This window comes from Notothenia rossii (assembly GCF_949606895.1).
Source record: "Notothenia rossii genome assembly, chromosome: 10".
Taxonomy (NCBI): Eukaryota; Metazoa; Chordata; class Actinopteri; order Perciformes; family Nototheniidae; genus Notothenia; species Notothenia rossii.
This window is the reverse complement of record NC_136908.1, coordinates 14,322,042-14,336,796: the sequence shown is the minus strand read 5'-3', so window position 1 is coordinate 14,336,796 and position 14,755 is coordinate 14,322,042. Positions and strand designations below refer to the sequence as shown.

The following is a 14,755-nucleotide window of genomic DNA, read 5'->3' as shown; positions in this document are numbered from 1 at the left end:
CATAGACCTCCCATAGCATTGATAATAGACGCCATGAGAATGCTCCCCGGCAAATGCTACCCCGACGGTTGGTTGTTATTGTCAATATTAATATAATATATATATATGTTTTTCATAGTCACACTCGATTTCGCCGATTTTCTTGTTGCCCCAGCTGGTCGACACCTCTTTTAGCAGAAACAAAGGCTACATTAATGTATTAAATCGATGTTAATCCATGTGTGTGGTTGTGAAATTAATGGACTCTTCAACTACAACCCTAATTATATTTAAAACATTTTAGAAGGCCTCACAAAATACTTTAATGTAAATTTAAATGTAAATGTGAAGGGATGCGCGTAATGTGGTGATTATTATTCACCTGCGGATCTATCGGTTGGGGTATTGTTGCGCACGGACATTATAGTTAACCGGACTTCTTGTTGATGTGAAATCCGAAAACCTTTTTTAAAAATAAAATAATACTTTATTCAGAGTTTGCTTGCTTTTCTCTTTGAAGGTCATCACATAACGGCATTGTAATACACGGTTCGGCTGCATTAAATATTACATATCTGCCGTAGTTCGCTATTTATAGAGCCCTGATGAGAAGACTTCTAGACAAACAGGAATAACTGCCGCCGAAACTGTGATGTGGATCATAAATATATCAGCAATCAAACAAAATCTTCAATTTCTTTTCACACAATACGTCTCCTTGCAGTATCAATACTAATTCGGCTGACTTTTATATTTGATCCAATCGGTATATTGGTATATATACACATGGGCGTTGCAGCCATTATATGAGGGTGGGACAAGTCCCCCCCACTTTTTGAAATGATTAGTTTAGACCCCCCCACTTCTACCATGTGGAAAGTCCGTGAATCGGTCTATCCACTCGCCACACTTTGTAGAGCGCTGTGTCAATGCTTCACTATCAAATCCATTCCACTTGCTTATGAGAGAATGTCCAAATCAATGAAACTCCGTACCATGTTTTCACTGGTACTTTGTACCAAGGCAGATTCTCACATAGCGCGTGCATGTTCAAGGAGTGTTGCCATAGTTGGAGAGCTCAGATCTGTTGTATGAAGCGATGCCGGTAGCAGAGGTAAGGCACACACACCAAATGTTCAGGACATTGTTAATACAGCGAAAATCAAAGCTGACGATCTCTTGGTTTGATATGTTTTCTCCCCCAGACAACGTGGACATAAGAACATTTTCAAAGAAGAGGAAAGTAAATCTTCAGCTGGTAGTAGTTAATCAGTTAACAGTGATGGCGGCGGCGGCGACAAAAGCGTCTCACTTCTGGAGAGGAGTTTCGTCTTTATGTCATGATAGAGAGATACAAATACTGAATAGTTTGGATGAGAAAAGGCATCGAAATGCCAGGTTACTAGTATTTATCATGTAAACAGGGAACATGAATAACCCGATCTCTCTGTGCTCATGTAAACACCATGATGTCCATGTAGAGATGCAGTCAGTGTGTTTTACTGGAGCCTCAGTTCGATAAGAGATTATTTTCTGAGTTCTTTAAGGTACTCTCTCTCAAAATGGTAATGTGCATTATGTTTTGATTATACTTCTTATCATCCAGAAGCTTTTTGTGTGTGTTTATGTTTTACTGAGTGCTTATAGGCAATTTCCATCCGAGTATTCAGTTAACTATTTATTTTCTGTGCACATTATTACATAGATAGCTAATATTCTACCTACTGATTTGGACTTTGAGTCTTCAAAATGTCCAATGTCACAGACTGGGACATACTTTAGAGTCAGTTGTATTTACATTCAGTATGACTTGTTATGATTCAATGTGAAAGAGTATACTGCTCAATAAATAATGATCACTTCACCACCTCTCTTGACATCTAGGCGCTTGAGAGTGAGTCAGAGGCAGAACACAGGGACAGTGGAGAGAGGTCCATTGCTGAGGTGAGTGATGAAAGGGAAATGACAGTTTAGATTAAATGTGGACTCTCATCCCAAAATGTTAAGGAAATCAGTGGGGATATTGAACTGGAAACATTTCAGTCAAGGGGCATCATATGACCAATATAGACTGAAGAACAACATTTATTTGAACATTTAAGTCAATGATACCATTCCTAGGTGAACTTAACATCTGTATGGAGTCAGATCAGTCTCAATATTAATAAATGCTCACAGAAGGATTCACAAATGTATTTTGCGATTTATATATAAATGACTCTCCACAACAATATCTCTCAATGCACTCACAAATATTTATTGTTGTATATAAATGTACAAAAAATAGGCATTTAAACTGCTTTTTGTTAATTCAAAGACGGCTCTGAATTAATAATCAAATATGTTTCCTTTCTTTACTACTGGATGAAATTACAAAATGTACCCATCATTTTGCTCATGCTAGTATTGCCACATAAAAGTATCAAACTCCCCGTTAAAAATGTCCCCCCCACATTCAGGATGCTTGCTACGCCCATGTACAGTGGGGCAAAAAAGTATTTAGTCAGCCACCAATTGTGCAAGTTCTCCCACTTAAAAAGATAAGAGAGGCCTGTACTTTTCATCTATAGGTATTGTATACCTCAACTATGAGAGACTAAAATGAGAAAAAAAAATCCAGAAAATCACATTGTCTGATTTTTAAAGAATTTATTTGCAAATTATGGTGGCAAATAAGTATTTGGTCAATAACAAAAGTTCATCTCAATACTTTGTTATATACTCTTTGTTGGCAATGACAGAGGTCAAACGTTTTCTGTAAGTCTTCACAAGGTTTTCACACACTTTTGCTGGTATTTTGGCCAGCAACAGTGTGTGAGTATTTGGTCACCTACAAACAAACAAGATTTCTGGCTCTCACAGACCTGTAACTTCTTCTTTAAGAGCCTCCTCTGTCCTCCACTTGTTAACTGTATTAATGGCACCTGTTTGAACTCGTTATCAGTACAAAAGACACCTGTCCACAACCTCAAACAGTCACACTCTAAACTCCACTATGGCCAAAACCAAAGAGCTGTCAAAGTACACCAGAAACAAAGGCTGGGAAGACTGAATCTGCAATAGGTAAGCAGCTTGGTGTGAAGAAATCAACTGTGGGAGCAATTATTAGAAAATGGAAGACATACAAAACCACTGATAATCTCCCTCGATCTGGGGCTCCACGCAAGATCTCACCCCGTGGGGTCAAAATGATCACAAGAACGGTGAACAAAAATCCCAGAACCACACGGGGGGACCTAGTCAATGACCTGCAGAGAGCTGGGACCAAAGTAACAAAGGCTACCATCAGTAACACACTACGCTGCCAGGGACTCAAATCCTGCAGTGCCAGACGTGTCCCCCTGCTTAAGCCAGTGAATGTCCAGGCCCGTCTGAAGTTTGCTAGAGAGCATTTAGATGATCCAGAAGAGGATTGGGAGGATGTCATATGGTCAGATTAAACCAAAATATAACTTTTTGGTAAAAACTCAACTAGACGTGTTTGGGGGAGAAAGAATGCTGAGTTGCATCCAAAGAACACCATACCTACTGTGAAACATGGGGGTGGAAACATCATGCTTTGGGGCTGTTTTTCTGCAAAGGGACCAGGACGACTGATCCGTGTAAAGGAAAGAGTGAATGGGGCCATGTATCGTGAGATTTTGAGTGACAACCTCCTTCGATCAGCAAGGGCATTGAAGATGAAACGTGGCTGGGTCTTTCAGCATGACAATGATCCCAAACACATCGCCCGGGCAACGAAGGAGTGGCTTCGTAAGAAGCATTTCAAGGTCCTTTAGTGGCCTAGCCAGTCTCCAGATCTCAACCCCATAGAAAATCTTTGGAGGGAGTGTTGCCCAGCGACAGCCCCAAAACATCACTGCTCTAGAGGAGATCTGCATGGAGGAATGGGCCAAAATACCAGCAACAGTGTGTGAAAACCTTGTGAAGACTTACAGAAAACGTTTGACCTCTGTCATTGCCAACAAAGGGTATATAACAAAGTATTGAGATGAACTTTTGTTATTGACCAAATACTTATTTTCCACCATCATTTGCAAATAAAGTCTTTAAAAATCAGACATGTGATTTTCTGGATTTTTTTTTTTCTCATTTTGTCTCTCATAGTTGAGGTATACCTGGGATGAAAATTACAGGCCTCTCCCATCTTTTAAGTGGGAGAACTTGCACAATTGGTGGCTGACTAAATACTTTTTTGCCCCACTGTATGTACACCATAACGGTGCACAGCTTATGGAAAGGGACAACTGGTGGTTAAAGCACGTTATTGAAATGTATTATTATCTTTATTATTAGATATTAATAGGAGACACAGACAGACAAACTAATAAGGCTTTATTTAAACATTAAAGAATACTTTAGGTTAAGGTCTTATTTTGAATAAGAAAAAAGCTTTGGTGGTATACATATTAAGCCTGACAAAGTACTAATATATTGCTTTCCTGCAATGTATGTTTAAGCACTTATTTTAACTGATATTATACATATGTATTATACTCTTATAAGATTTAGGTAGATAGAATAAGAAATGTGCAGAATATAACAGTTTAATGGTGGAGGTATAGATACATATTGATAGATGTCTTGTAATGCACTGTTGAGGAACCTGCGACCCAGGTTTTTCATCTCCGACCTTGTCAGGTATTGAACAATCAATAAATAAAGAACACAGAATTATTAAATATAAAACGCAGAATTTGTGTGATTATACTAAATGATTTACAAATAAACACCACTGCATATTTACAACTGTTACACATGCTGATGTAACGCAAATGTTTCCAACTTGGGATCAATAAAGTATATCTTATCTCTTTCGACTCCACTTCGAGCGATAGAATTACTAACAAAGCACTTAAATACTAATAAAGGACTGGCTTATCTAAAGCCAGTTGAGTAGCACTTGAAATGTTTTAGCTCTATGAAACCTGATGTACTTATATGATTCTGTTTTCTTCAAGTTTGTATCTTGTTTGTCGAACGCACTTATTGTAAGTCGCTTTGGATAAAAGCGTCAGCTAAATGCAATGTAATGTAATGTAAGATGATCGATGGCTACTGCCATATTTGCCTTTGAACCTTGACAAGTGCATGTTTCAGGCTTATCAATTAACAACAGGAGGGGTCAGACATAAGACCAGCATGCTAAATAAAGCTCTTCTGACCTTAGCTGTCATGTGGGTATATATTAATGCTGCCCATTGTGGGCACAAGCCATTTTCACCCATTTATTAATTATATGTTTTACATTTGAGTGCTTCCTATCCCCTAAACCTCCAGGGATGTACAGTTTAATACTGAAAACTTCTTATTATGGGAAATATGAAAACGTCTTTTAAAACTACAATTCCCAGTAGAGACGTGCCATAGAGCATGTTGCAAAACACACAATAGCCAGCATGTGTAGTTACTTCCTGGTGTAAAATTATCTAAAGCAACTACTATGAGCTGCTTCGACCCTTGGTCCTGACGGACTCCAACTTGTGTTTATTAATCAAACAAATAAATAAACACAAGGATAATTATGTGTTATTGTTGAGTAAATAACAGTGTGTGGTTTAGAAAATAATACAAAATTAGAAGGAAAAAACGATGAAACAATACAGATTTCAGTATTCTGAGCCCCTACTCTCCCCGGCAACAAAAGTCCTACATTATTCAATTAAAATAAAGAAGTAAAAACAATAAGTGTGGCTTGATATTGAGTAAGAAAAAGGTTGATAAACGCTGTGAGAATGGATCTGCGGAGAGCATTTCGCCGCGATCCCAACTCCTCTATTACCAACGTTCAGGGAGGTCTATGCAAGTCAATGGGACGCCCTGCCCGTTGAAAACTGACTCCCAAGGGGTACCCTGTCCGTAATAGAGTGATGGGGAGGGGCCCTGACCGTCCGTCAATATGCGACGAGTTGGAAGTGAGAACGTGTTGCATGTTCATGTATGAAAGATGTACAAAAGTGCATTTTTGCATGATAGGTCCCCTTTAACTATTTAATTCTCTTTCTTTAATGCAGAGGTCTGGAACATACCCCCTTTCCAACGTGTGTGTGTGTGTGTGTGTGTGTGTGTGTGTGTGTGTGTGTGTGTGTGTGTGTGTGTGTGTGTGTGTGTGTGTGTGTGTGTGTGTGTGTGTGTGTGTGTGTGTGTGTGTGTGTGTGTGTGTGTGTGTGTGTGTGTGTGTGTGTGTGTGTGTGTGTGTGTGTGTGGCTGCTTGTGTCACTGAGTGGGTTTCTGTCCTTCAGGATCGTTTCCGATGACACCTGCGACCTCCAGCTGAGACTCGATGCCCCTCCATGCCATGAGTCAAACCGATTTAGCTAACCTGTAAAAGTACGCAACAAAGACGAGCCTTCCCAAACACCCCCTCAGTGTTAGGTAAAGAAAACCATTTTTTTTTAAAGTTTATTTATTTTACTCAATGCTTGGGAGTGAACCATTTCCAAAGCAGGTCCATCCTTAATCAAACATTTGGATTTGCTTTGTCTTTACAAATTCAACTGCCCAGCAAAAAGACCAACAACAAACAAAGCACACAATGTATCAAGTACTGTCCCTACCACTTGCACAACATGTGTTCTGAGGAAGACATGATGATGTGTCAAGGCTACCATCACAACGTTTTAAATAAAAATGTACAAACATTACAATGGGTTTGTGTTTTGTGCATTTACTTAGATACGATTTGTACATCCAATCCATTAATTATAGTTAGTTAAATGCTTAATACAATCTTGTAAAGAATGATCAGATATTGGAAGATATATTACCAGTATATTTGTCATTGCACAGCAAAATATATCCATAAGAACTTTGACATCAAGTCAGTCATCTAAATTTGACAAACCATTACATTCATAATATCTCCCTATAGATCCCCAACCACATACCCACCAAAAACATACATCCTTATCTGCAGGTTTACAAAAATACAACTATGGTGCCTTCATTTCATAGCAAACTCAGAAACCACCACACAAAATATAGGAATAGATTAAAGGACTTAAATAAGTAGTGTTATTTAAATAACAGCATGACACCCACAGTCTCTTTGGTTCAGTAAGGCAAAGGTGACCTTGAAACAGCAGCTTCCACAGTGTGTGGGGGGGGGTGTGTTTGGGACATGTAGTGGTGTTGGTTTGTGCTCCTTCCTCACATAAAGTCAGAAGAGGGAAAGGGTCCATCTCTTTCTCTTTTCATCACCAGCTCAACAGTGTGAACGTAGATCGCTGCAAGTGATGACACACATACTCCTTCAATGGAGACAGTTGTGGAAATTATTAATACAACCTGTTGATACAGAGACAGTGTTTGTGCTATTCTTAATAACCCACAGAACATGCAGTCAACTCTTCTATACATTTAGGTATAATAGTTTGGGTAGTATAGATGTAAAAGATTGTTATGGTAAGTTCAGGTATGGTGTGCTTATAAGGAGAATGATGTGTGCTTATAAGGAGAATGATGGTACAGAAGGATCTTTTTGGACACCTGCATGGAAGTTGCCGTTTCAAAGATTGCTCCCAAAATAAACATTTCAAGTCACTTCTAGTTCTCATAGACTTTAAAGTAAGGCTAGTTGTATTTATCTACAAATCCTAAGTAGAATGAACAGTCAGTGTGTTCACACTCAACTTGACTGCCATCAGGTCAACTTAGGTATAGACAATGACCAGGAAGCATGCGTGTGTTCCTGTCTGCACATAGTGTGTTTGTGGATGACTGCTGCAGAGGAAACCCTGCTGCACTTCAGCTCTGCACAGCAACAGACCTGTGTGTGAGTGGGTGTGTGAGAGAGAGTGTGTGTGTGTGTGTGTGTGTGTGTGTGTGTGTGTGTGTGTGTGTGTGTGTGTGTGTGTGTGTGTGTGTGTGTGTGTGTGTGTGTGTGTGTGTGTGTGTTCATCGTGGAGGCAGTGCAATCAAAGTGCTCAGTGCTCCTTCAACCTGTGGAGTAGAGACAAACATTAACACCATATTGATAAGTAGGGTGTCATTAAGTTTTACAGTGTGGAGCAACACACTCTGAAAACTGAACTTGTTGTCCTTGAAGAACACAATGACTGAGGAAAGCTCTATATACTTTAATAAAAAGTAATCAAGGCAGGGTTTCACTGATATATTAAACATTTCCTAAAGTGGAGATCCTAAAAGACCCCTACATCTGAAATAAAACTTTAAGTGCCATCCAATCCTGAAGTTTGCCTTATTTTCTATGAGTGATTCTCATAGTGGCACCATGTTCTCTGAAGTATAGGACTCTACTGCTGGTGAATCAGAAGAACAATCCTTCATCTTACATTATGTGGCCTTGGATGGCTATCATATCTCAATAAATGTATGCAATGTTAAATTAAATGATGAATACCCTGCGATAAAGATGAATTGAGTTGCCATCTTGTGGCACTTGAAGATATTCCTGTAAAATGTGATGGCTACACCTTTACTGTTTAGCCATTGCTGTCAGGGAAGGAGAAGAAGAATAGCCTTCAGGTCCCTTTCAATAACTAGTGAAGAAACAAACACTTTCTCTAGGAGAATCTCTACCCCCCTGCCCTTATCTTTCTCCAGAATAAAAATGTTTTATGAACATTATTTCTCCTTAGGTTGTTTTCGCTAAAGAGGAGAAAGCTATCAAATTATACATATTGTTTTTAAATCTATATACACCACTCTCCAGTGAATGTGTTGCTTGTTTTGCAGAATGTTCAGTTTGCAGTGGTCTCTTGATTTCTAAACTATTCCAAATCAAAATGATCTGTTTCTCTGGTTTTACAGGTATGTGTTTGAGTAAAAAAACGTTTTTGTTCTATAAACAACTTTTCTCCTAAATAAAAAAAACTATTATTACTTTCATTTAGAGCATATATTTGATTCAAGGTCTGATAACACTGCTTCTTTTTAGTTTTCCTTTTCCTTTTCTGAAGATTAAAGTTCCCTAAATGGTAAACAGATGTAAACAAATGGTTTATAGAATCAAAGAACATTTTTTATTTGACTCAGACACAAACACTGTTCCCTCTCCGCCCTGATCTTTTTCCAGAATCCCTTCTTTCAGGTTTCAATGCCCCTCACCAGTAAATGTGTTTTCTTTTGAAGCATGAACAATTTGTTTTCCTAGCTTCCAAATGTATAACATATTTTGTTTTTTAAAGAAATTGAGACTTTTGAGTTACATTTTAAATACTTCTACTTAATATAAGTGGAGAACAATTTGACATGCACATTTAGATATTAAATCAAATGAATTCATAAGGAGCATCTGTGAGAAATGGGCGAGATCATCCAATAGAAACAGAAGCTTGAGGGGAAATGATGACAGAAGCATGACTTACTCTACAGCCGAGATGGGAGGGGATTTAGATGATGTCAGCTCCTTTGTCACAAGCCGTAACAAGCACTGCACACAGACACAAAGTTAAATATGAACCATTAGCCAGTCATTATTTGAAACATATTCCTATTTTCTAGTGCTGAATTCAAAAACTTCATGTATTGATTACTTTTATTTGGTGATTTGGGGGCAGCAGAACACGCTGAAAACAAAGTATCTGATCACCTAATAAAGTGATTATGGCCAATTCAACATCATTTTGAGTCATCTTTGTGTCCACATGATGAATTTTATGTCCAACATTCACTCTGTTTATGGTCTCCACCAAGCAGAGCTTTTTGGCTCCGTAAATGCTAAATGCTCAACTGTGTTAACTAGCTACACCTGCTGTAGAGCAACTGGAGGACAGCAGTCACATCAGTCACAGCAGTCACAGCACTCACATCAGTCACAGCAGTCACATCAGTCACAGCAGTCACAGCAGTCATAGCAGAAACAGCCGTCACATCAGTAACAACAGTCACAACAGTCACAGCAGTCACGGCAGTGACAGCAGTCACAGCAGTGACAACAGTCACAGCAGTGACAGCAGTAACTTCAGTAACATCAGTAATTTCCGAAACATCAGTGACAGCTGTAACAGACTAACAGCTGTAACAGACTTTTTAAACACTCACCAACAGAGCCAGGAAGTCAGCAGTCATCAGCATGTAGAATACCTGATCCCACCCCCCTGCAGACAGCAGCCCCGCCAGCAGGGGTCCCAGTGCTGCACCTGACAGCACAAACAAAAGGGTGTGAGTGTGTATTATCTTAACATTAGACTGAGGGGTAAGAGAAGATATGTGAAGTTGAACACCACTGAGCAGATCATTCACATCTAATGTTGGTGATAGTGATGGTAGGACGGACACATTGTTGGTTAGCTTTATCTTAGCATTTTGATATTGAGAAACATTTGCTATTTTTGAATTAGATCTGTGTGTTTTCGCACCACCGTCTTCTCGTGTTGTCTTTTATAACTTGTGTGAGCAGGAAGTCTCACAATGTGCTGCTTGGTTCTTCACTCTGTGTTTCAGTACAGACACGCGTGTTGATTAGTGATACTGACCTATAGATCCTGTGCCATCGATGATGGCAGTCACAGTGGACAACGCTCTGGCGTTGCCTTTCAGACTCTTGTGGGTGCCCTAGAGTCAAAGGTCAAAGAAGGAAATAAGAGGGCGCCTGAGCTGATTTAGTTTATAACTGTACAATTCATCAGACTGGAGTTAGAGTTAAACACACTTACCAAATCAGCAGAAACTGCAGTTGTGATGAGGGAGTATGGTCCATTGACTAACCCTCCACACACCAGCAGCATGCCTGGAAGACACACAGTCATGGAGTTATGGAGTACAGCCACCCACGTCCACTGTGCTCCTTTCTAACTCAATATTTCCCCTCATGCTGAAAATATATCTGGCATTTTGATCAAGTGTATGGCGCTTCAGTTTGGAGCTGAGAGCAGTACAGCAGCAGCTATGCTTCCCCGATGTCAGAGTGTGTTGTTATATTGATACTGCAGCTCACCCTCTGCTCTATCACACCATGTCATCACAAACTCCCAGCAGGTATTGTGAGGTATGAATGATTAAAGAGTCGTCAGGGAGCCAGTGTCTGAATGAGACGCTGATGCTCATTAAAACGTATCAACCAATGAGCATGGGATCAATTTAGCCAGGTCATCATGGGAACTCATTCATCTGGATCCATAAATAGCAGCTGGACCCACAGAGGGATGATTTACTGGTGTGTTGGTATGTCTGTTGATATAGTAATATAAATCCTAAACTGTGTTCAGGACTGTTAAGAGAAGACAGAATTATTAAAACACAAACCTATCTGAAAAGCTTTGCTTTTACAAACCAAACAACTGGGAAGGAGTGTGTAAACATTTTGTTTTTGATTTGACCATATCATTGAGAAAAGGTTAGGTCAGAGGTTACTCCTTTCTGCACATCCTGTCCCCACCAGAGCTTCTGGTAATGGTCACTGCTTTCCCTCACTGTAGGAAGGGACTCACTATATTCTGAAGTGTATTTCTAAAACGAAATAAAAGTGCATGCAAAATATTTTTTTTTTGAACAAGGTCCTTTTTGCATCATAAAAAACCTTTTTAATTATCACTTAATACTAAAGAAATCTGTATGAATTCAACTCCCTCACCTCTACCAAAACAAAGCCATTCATTAAATGAGCACATAACCACAGCATTGGTGTAGTTTTTTTCTGAAACCACAAAAAGCTTTATTTTGATAACCCACAACCCATTGCTTCTCTAAAGAATCAGTGAATAAACACTAATGGACATCCTGTCCTCAGCAGAGAGAGGATCTTACCGATGGTTGGCCCAAACCCAAACTCGCTGATCATGGAGAAGCCATACAGCTGCAGGACAGAAAGAAAACACGAGGGTCAAACACTCACATGCTCAATCACTGTTCACATGTACACCAGCCTGATGTTACCTTCATGTCAAGTGAAAGGAGAAATGTAAAGAGCATATCTGGTTTTAATTGGTCCACACTGTGCTGGAGCCTCTTTGGTTATCAGAAAGAGCTTCAAGTAGCACTAAATACGCCTTTCCCCTTCATGGACACAAACAAAAAACACTGTGTAATCTGTCTAATGCTCCGCTGCTAACAAACAAACACATTTGGCCTCACTAAGAAAGTTTGCTTTAAGTGCAGCACAGCAGGAGGAGCAGGTTTAAACCGTGAGTCTGAACCATAAGGAAGATAAATCTAACAATGTTGAATTACTAACATAATTAGAAGCCACTATGTTTGATGTACAACACTCACTGTAGGAGCAGCCAGCAGCAGCATGACTGCACAGGTGGTGGCTCTCTTCTCCAGCTTATCAGAGATCACTCCTGCGAGGATCCCCCCTGCAACACACACACACACACACACACACACACACACACACACACACACACACACACACACACACACACACACACACACACACACACACACACACACACACACACACACACACACACACACACACACACACACACACACACACACACACACACACACACACACACACACACACACACACACACACACACACACAGTTAGCAAATAGAAGAATAGTTACTGTATATGCAAGCACCCACACTAATCTCTGTCTCTTTGTCTAGATAAGAGAAAGATAACAAATATTAAAGTTTGAACAAAAGCACCTACCCACTATTCCTCCCACGTCAAACAGGGTGGAGAGATCTCCAGCCTTCTTTGCATCGAGGTGAGCTGACACACACACACACACACACACACACACACACACACACACACACACACACACACACACACACACACACACACACACACACACACACACACACACACACACACACACACACACACACACACACACACACACACACACACACACACACACACACACACATTTAGTCATTGCGTGTCTATTGAATTTAATTCGATCCGTGTAGGCCTATCTATAATTTCTTGGTCTTCTCTAAAGAAGAGGGACCAATGAAAACGTTGTCATTTTGCTGTTGTTCAGCATCGAAACATTAATTAGCTAACAATGACAATATTGTTTTATTAATATAGAGTGGCGAAGTCCCTCCCCTTCCGGGGGAGCTCCATGGGACCTTATTTCGGAAAAATTATGTATTGAAGTCAATGGAGAGAGAAAGATTATCTTTCGATCCCGTTTGAATTGTGCCACAAATTACACATATGATGTTTGTCAATTTAAAAGGTAATTTTGCAAGTCAAAAAAAAAAGAAATGTGTCGTAAAACTGTGAAATAACACATTTTTTTGTGTGAAACACTCAATGAACTACATTTCTGGTCTTGCAGACTCTCACAACAACACACGTCACCAAGATGGCCGTCACTACTGTCTTGTCAAACAAGGGATTGACTACCTTCACTGTCACAATGAAACACGTCCAGAAGAATGTCATGCAAAGCTGCCTGCCTGCCTGCCTTCCTTTGATTCTCTCTGAACTGCCTGATCTTTTTAATGTTTAATGTCAACCATTTGTGCAGATAGCATGAAGTAGAACAGATTGCCGGTGCTAATGTAGCGTTAGCGTTAGCATTTCTCCCCCGGGCTTAAATGGTGTATTATAGAATGATCACACCGGTGTGACAGTAGGCTACTCTTCAAAGGGTTCACAAAATATGACTACTACTCTTACTGTTTAACATTTTGGGTTACTTGGTGTTACTTCATGTTAAGGCTATAAAAATGACAAGGCTAAGACTGCAATGCTAACTAACGTGCTTGCTACTAGCTAGGTAGCTAACTTGATCCCGCCACTCCTGGTCCTTTCATCAGGCGGGAAGCGAAAGAACGAGTAAGACCCATTGCTGGTATGATAACAACCTGGTACTAAGCACACAGGCATCTTGTTAAAGTTATCTTATCTATCTCTTATTTGGTGGAGGAAAACAATTGTGACATCAGTTATGACATCACTTACGCGACTCTGGGATTTGAAGTCTTTCTAGTTGCAGATTTTTCATAGTCTTATATTTCAAAAATGTTACAACAAACTGTGACTTTTTTGACATGGAAATGATTAGTTAAGATTGACAAACATCATATGTGTAATTCATGGCACAATTCAAACGGGATCGAAAGATACGTTTTCTCTCTTCATTGACTTCAATACATAATTTTTCCGAAATAAGGTCCCATGGACCGGAAGTAGATGGGAGTGACTTCGCCACTCTATAAAGTGAGGTCAGTTACAGTTGGTAGTTATGGGTACTTTTTACTTAAAGTGGACCTATCATGCTATTTTTTAATACTATATTGTAGGGCCATACCTATGTAAAACATGTCTGTGAAGTTTTTTTTTTCAAAATACCAAACAGATCATGCATTTTAGCCATGCCTCATTTCGCTCTATTTGCTGTATTCCAGCCCTGTTTTTACAAGGGCTGATTCTGACCACGCCCCCCTGCAAAGGAGGGGGGCGAGGCACGAGCGTCATGTTACCATGCTGTTACCATGCTGTTACCATGCTGTTACCATGCTGTTACCATGCCACGGCATCCCCCCATTCCCCTGATAGGTGGAGAGTTGCCCATATAGGCGGAGCTCCTTGTTTCTGACGTGAGAGATATTTCAAATCTGTATCAGTTGCAGCCCCGTTTTTAGAGATTTGGGTATGGAGGAAAAGAGAGAAGGTTGTGTTTTCTGACACTTGGTGAGTTCCCTGACACACCGGGGACACATATTCATGTATAAAATACGTACAAAAGTGCATTTTGCATGATAGGTCCCCTTTAAGTACATTTCGAAGCCCATACTTCTTTACTTTTACTTGAGCAAAGAAGTTTAGTCAGTACTTCTACTTTTACCAGAGTATTTTTAAACACGAGTATCTGTACTTCTACTTGAGTAAAGGATGT

General features: G+C 39.8%; 1 protein-coding gene and 1 long non-coding RNA gene across 3 annotated transcripts; one reads left to right on the top strand and one right to left on the bottom strand.

Moving 5' to 3' along the window:
- The first annotated feature begins 1,031 nt into the window (after window positions 1-1,031).
- Window positions 1,032-6,859, top strand: LOC307023267. Of its 2 annotated transcripts, XR_013803642.1 has the most exons (3): window positions 1,032-1,093; window positions 1,864-1,923; window positions 6,222-6,859. It is a non-coding gene; the product is annotated as an uncharacterized lncRNA (long non-coding RNA). The 2 variants fall into 2 exon arrangements; XR_013803643.1 differs by lacking the exon at window positions 1,032-1,093 and having other exon boundaries at window positions 1,196-1,923.
- Window positions 6,368-13,018, bottom strand: LOC307023266 (glucose-6-phosphate exchanger SLC37A1-like). The gene is made up of 8 exons (XM_079656433.1): window positions 12,547-13,018; window positions 12,154-12,239; window positions 11,689-11,737; window positions 10,599-10,672; window positions 10,419-10,497; window positions 9,985-10,082; window positions 9,309-9,373; window positions 6,368-7,920 (listed from the first exon to the last, which is right to left on the bottom strand). The coding sequence occupies exons 1-8, from the start codon at window positions 12,776-12,778 to the stop codon at window positions 7,905-7,907; spliced, it is 699 nt and encodes a 232-aa protein (XP_079512559.1). The 5' UTR covers window positions 12,779-13,018; the 3' UTR covers window positions 6,368-7,904.
- Between the last annotated feature and the right edge of the window lie 1,737 nt (window positions 13,019-14,755).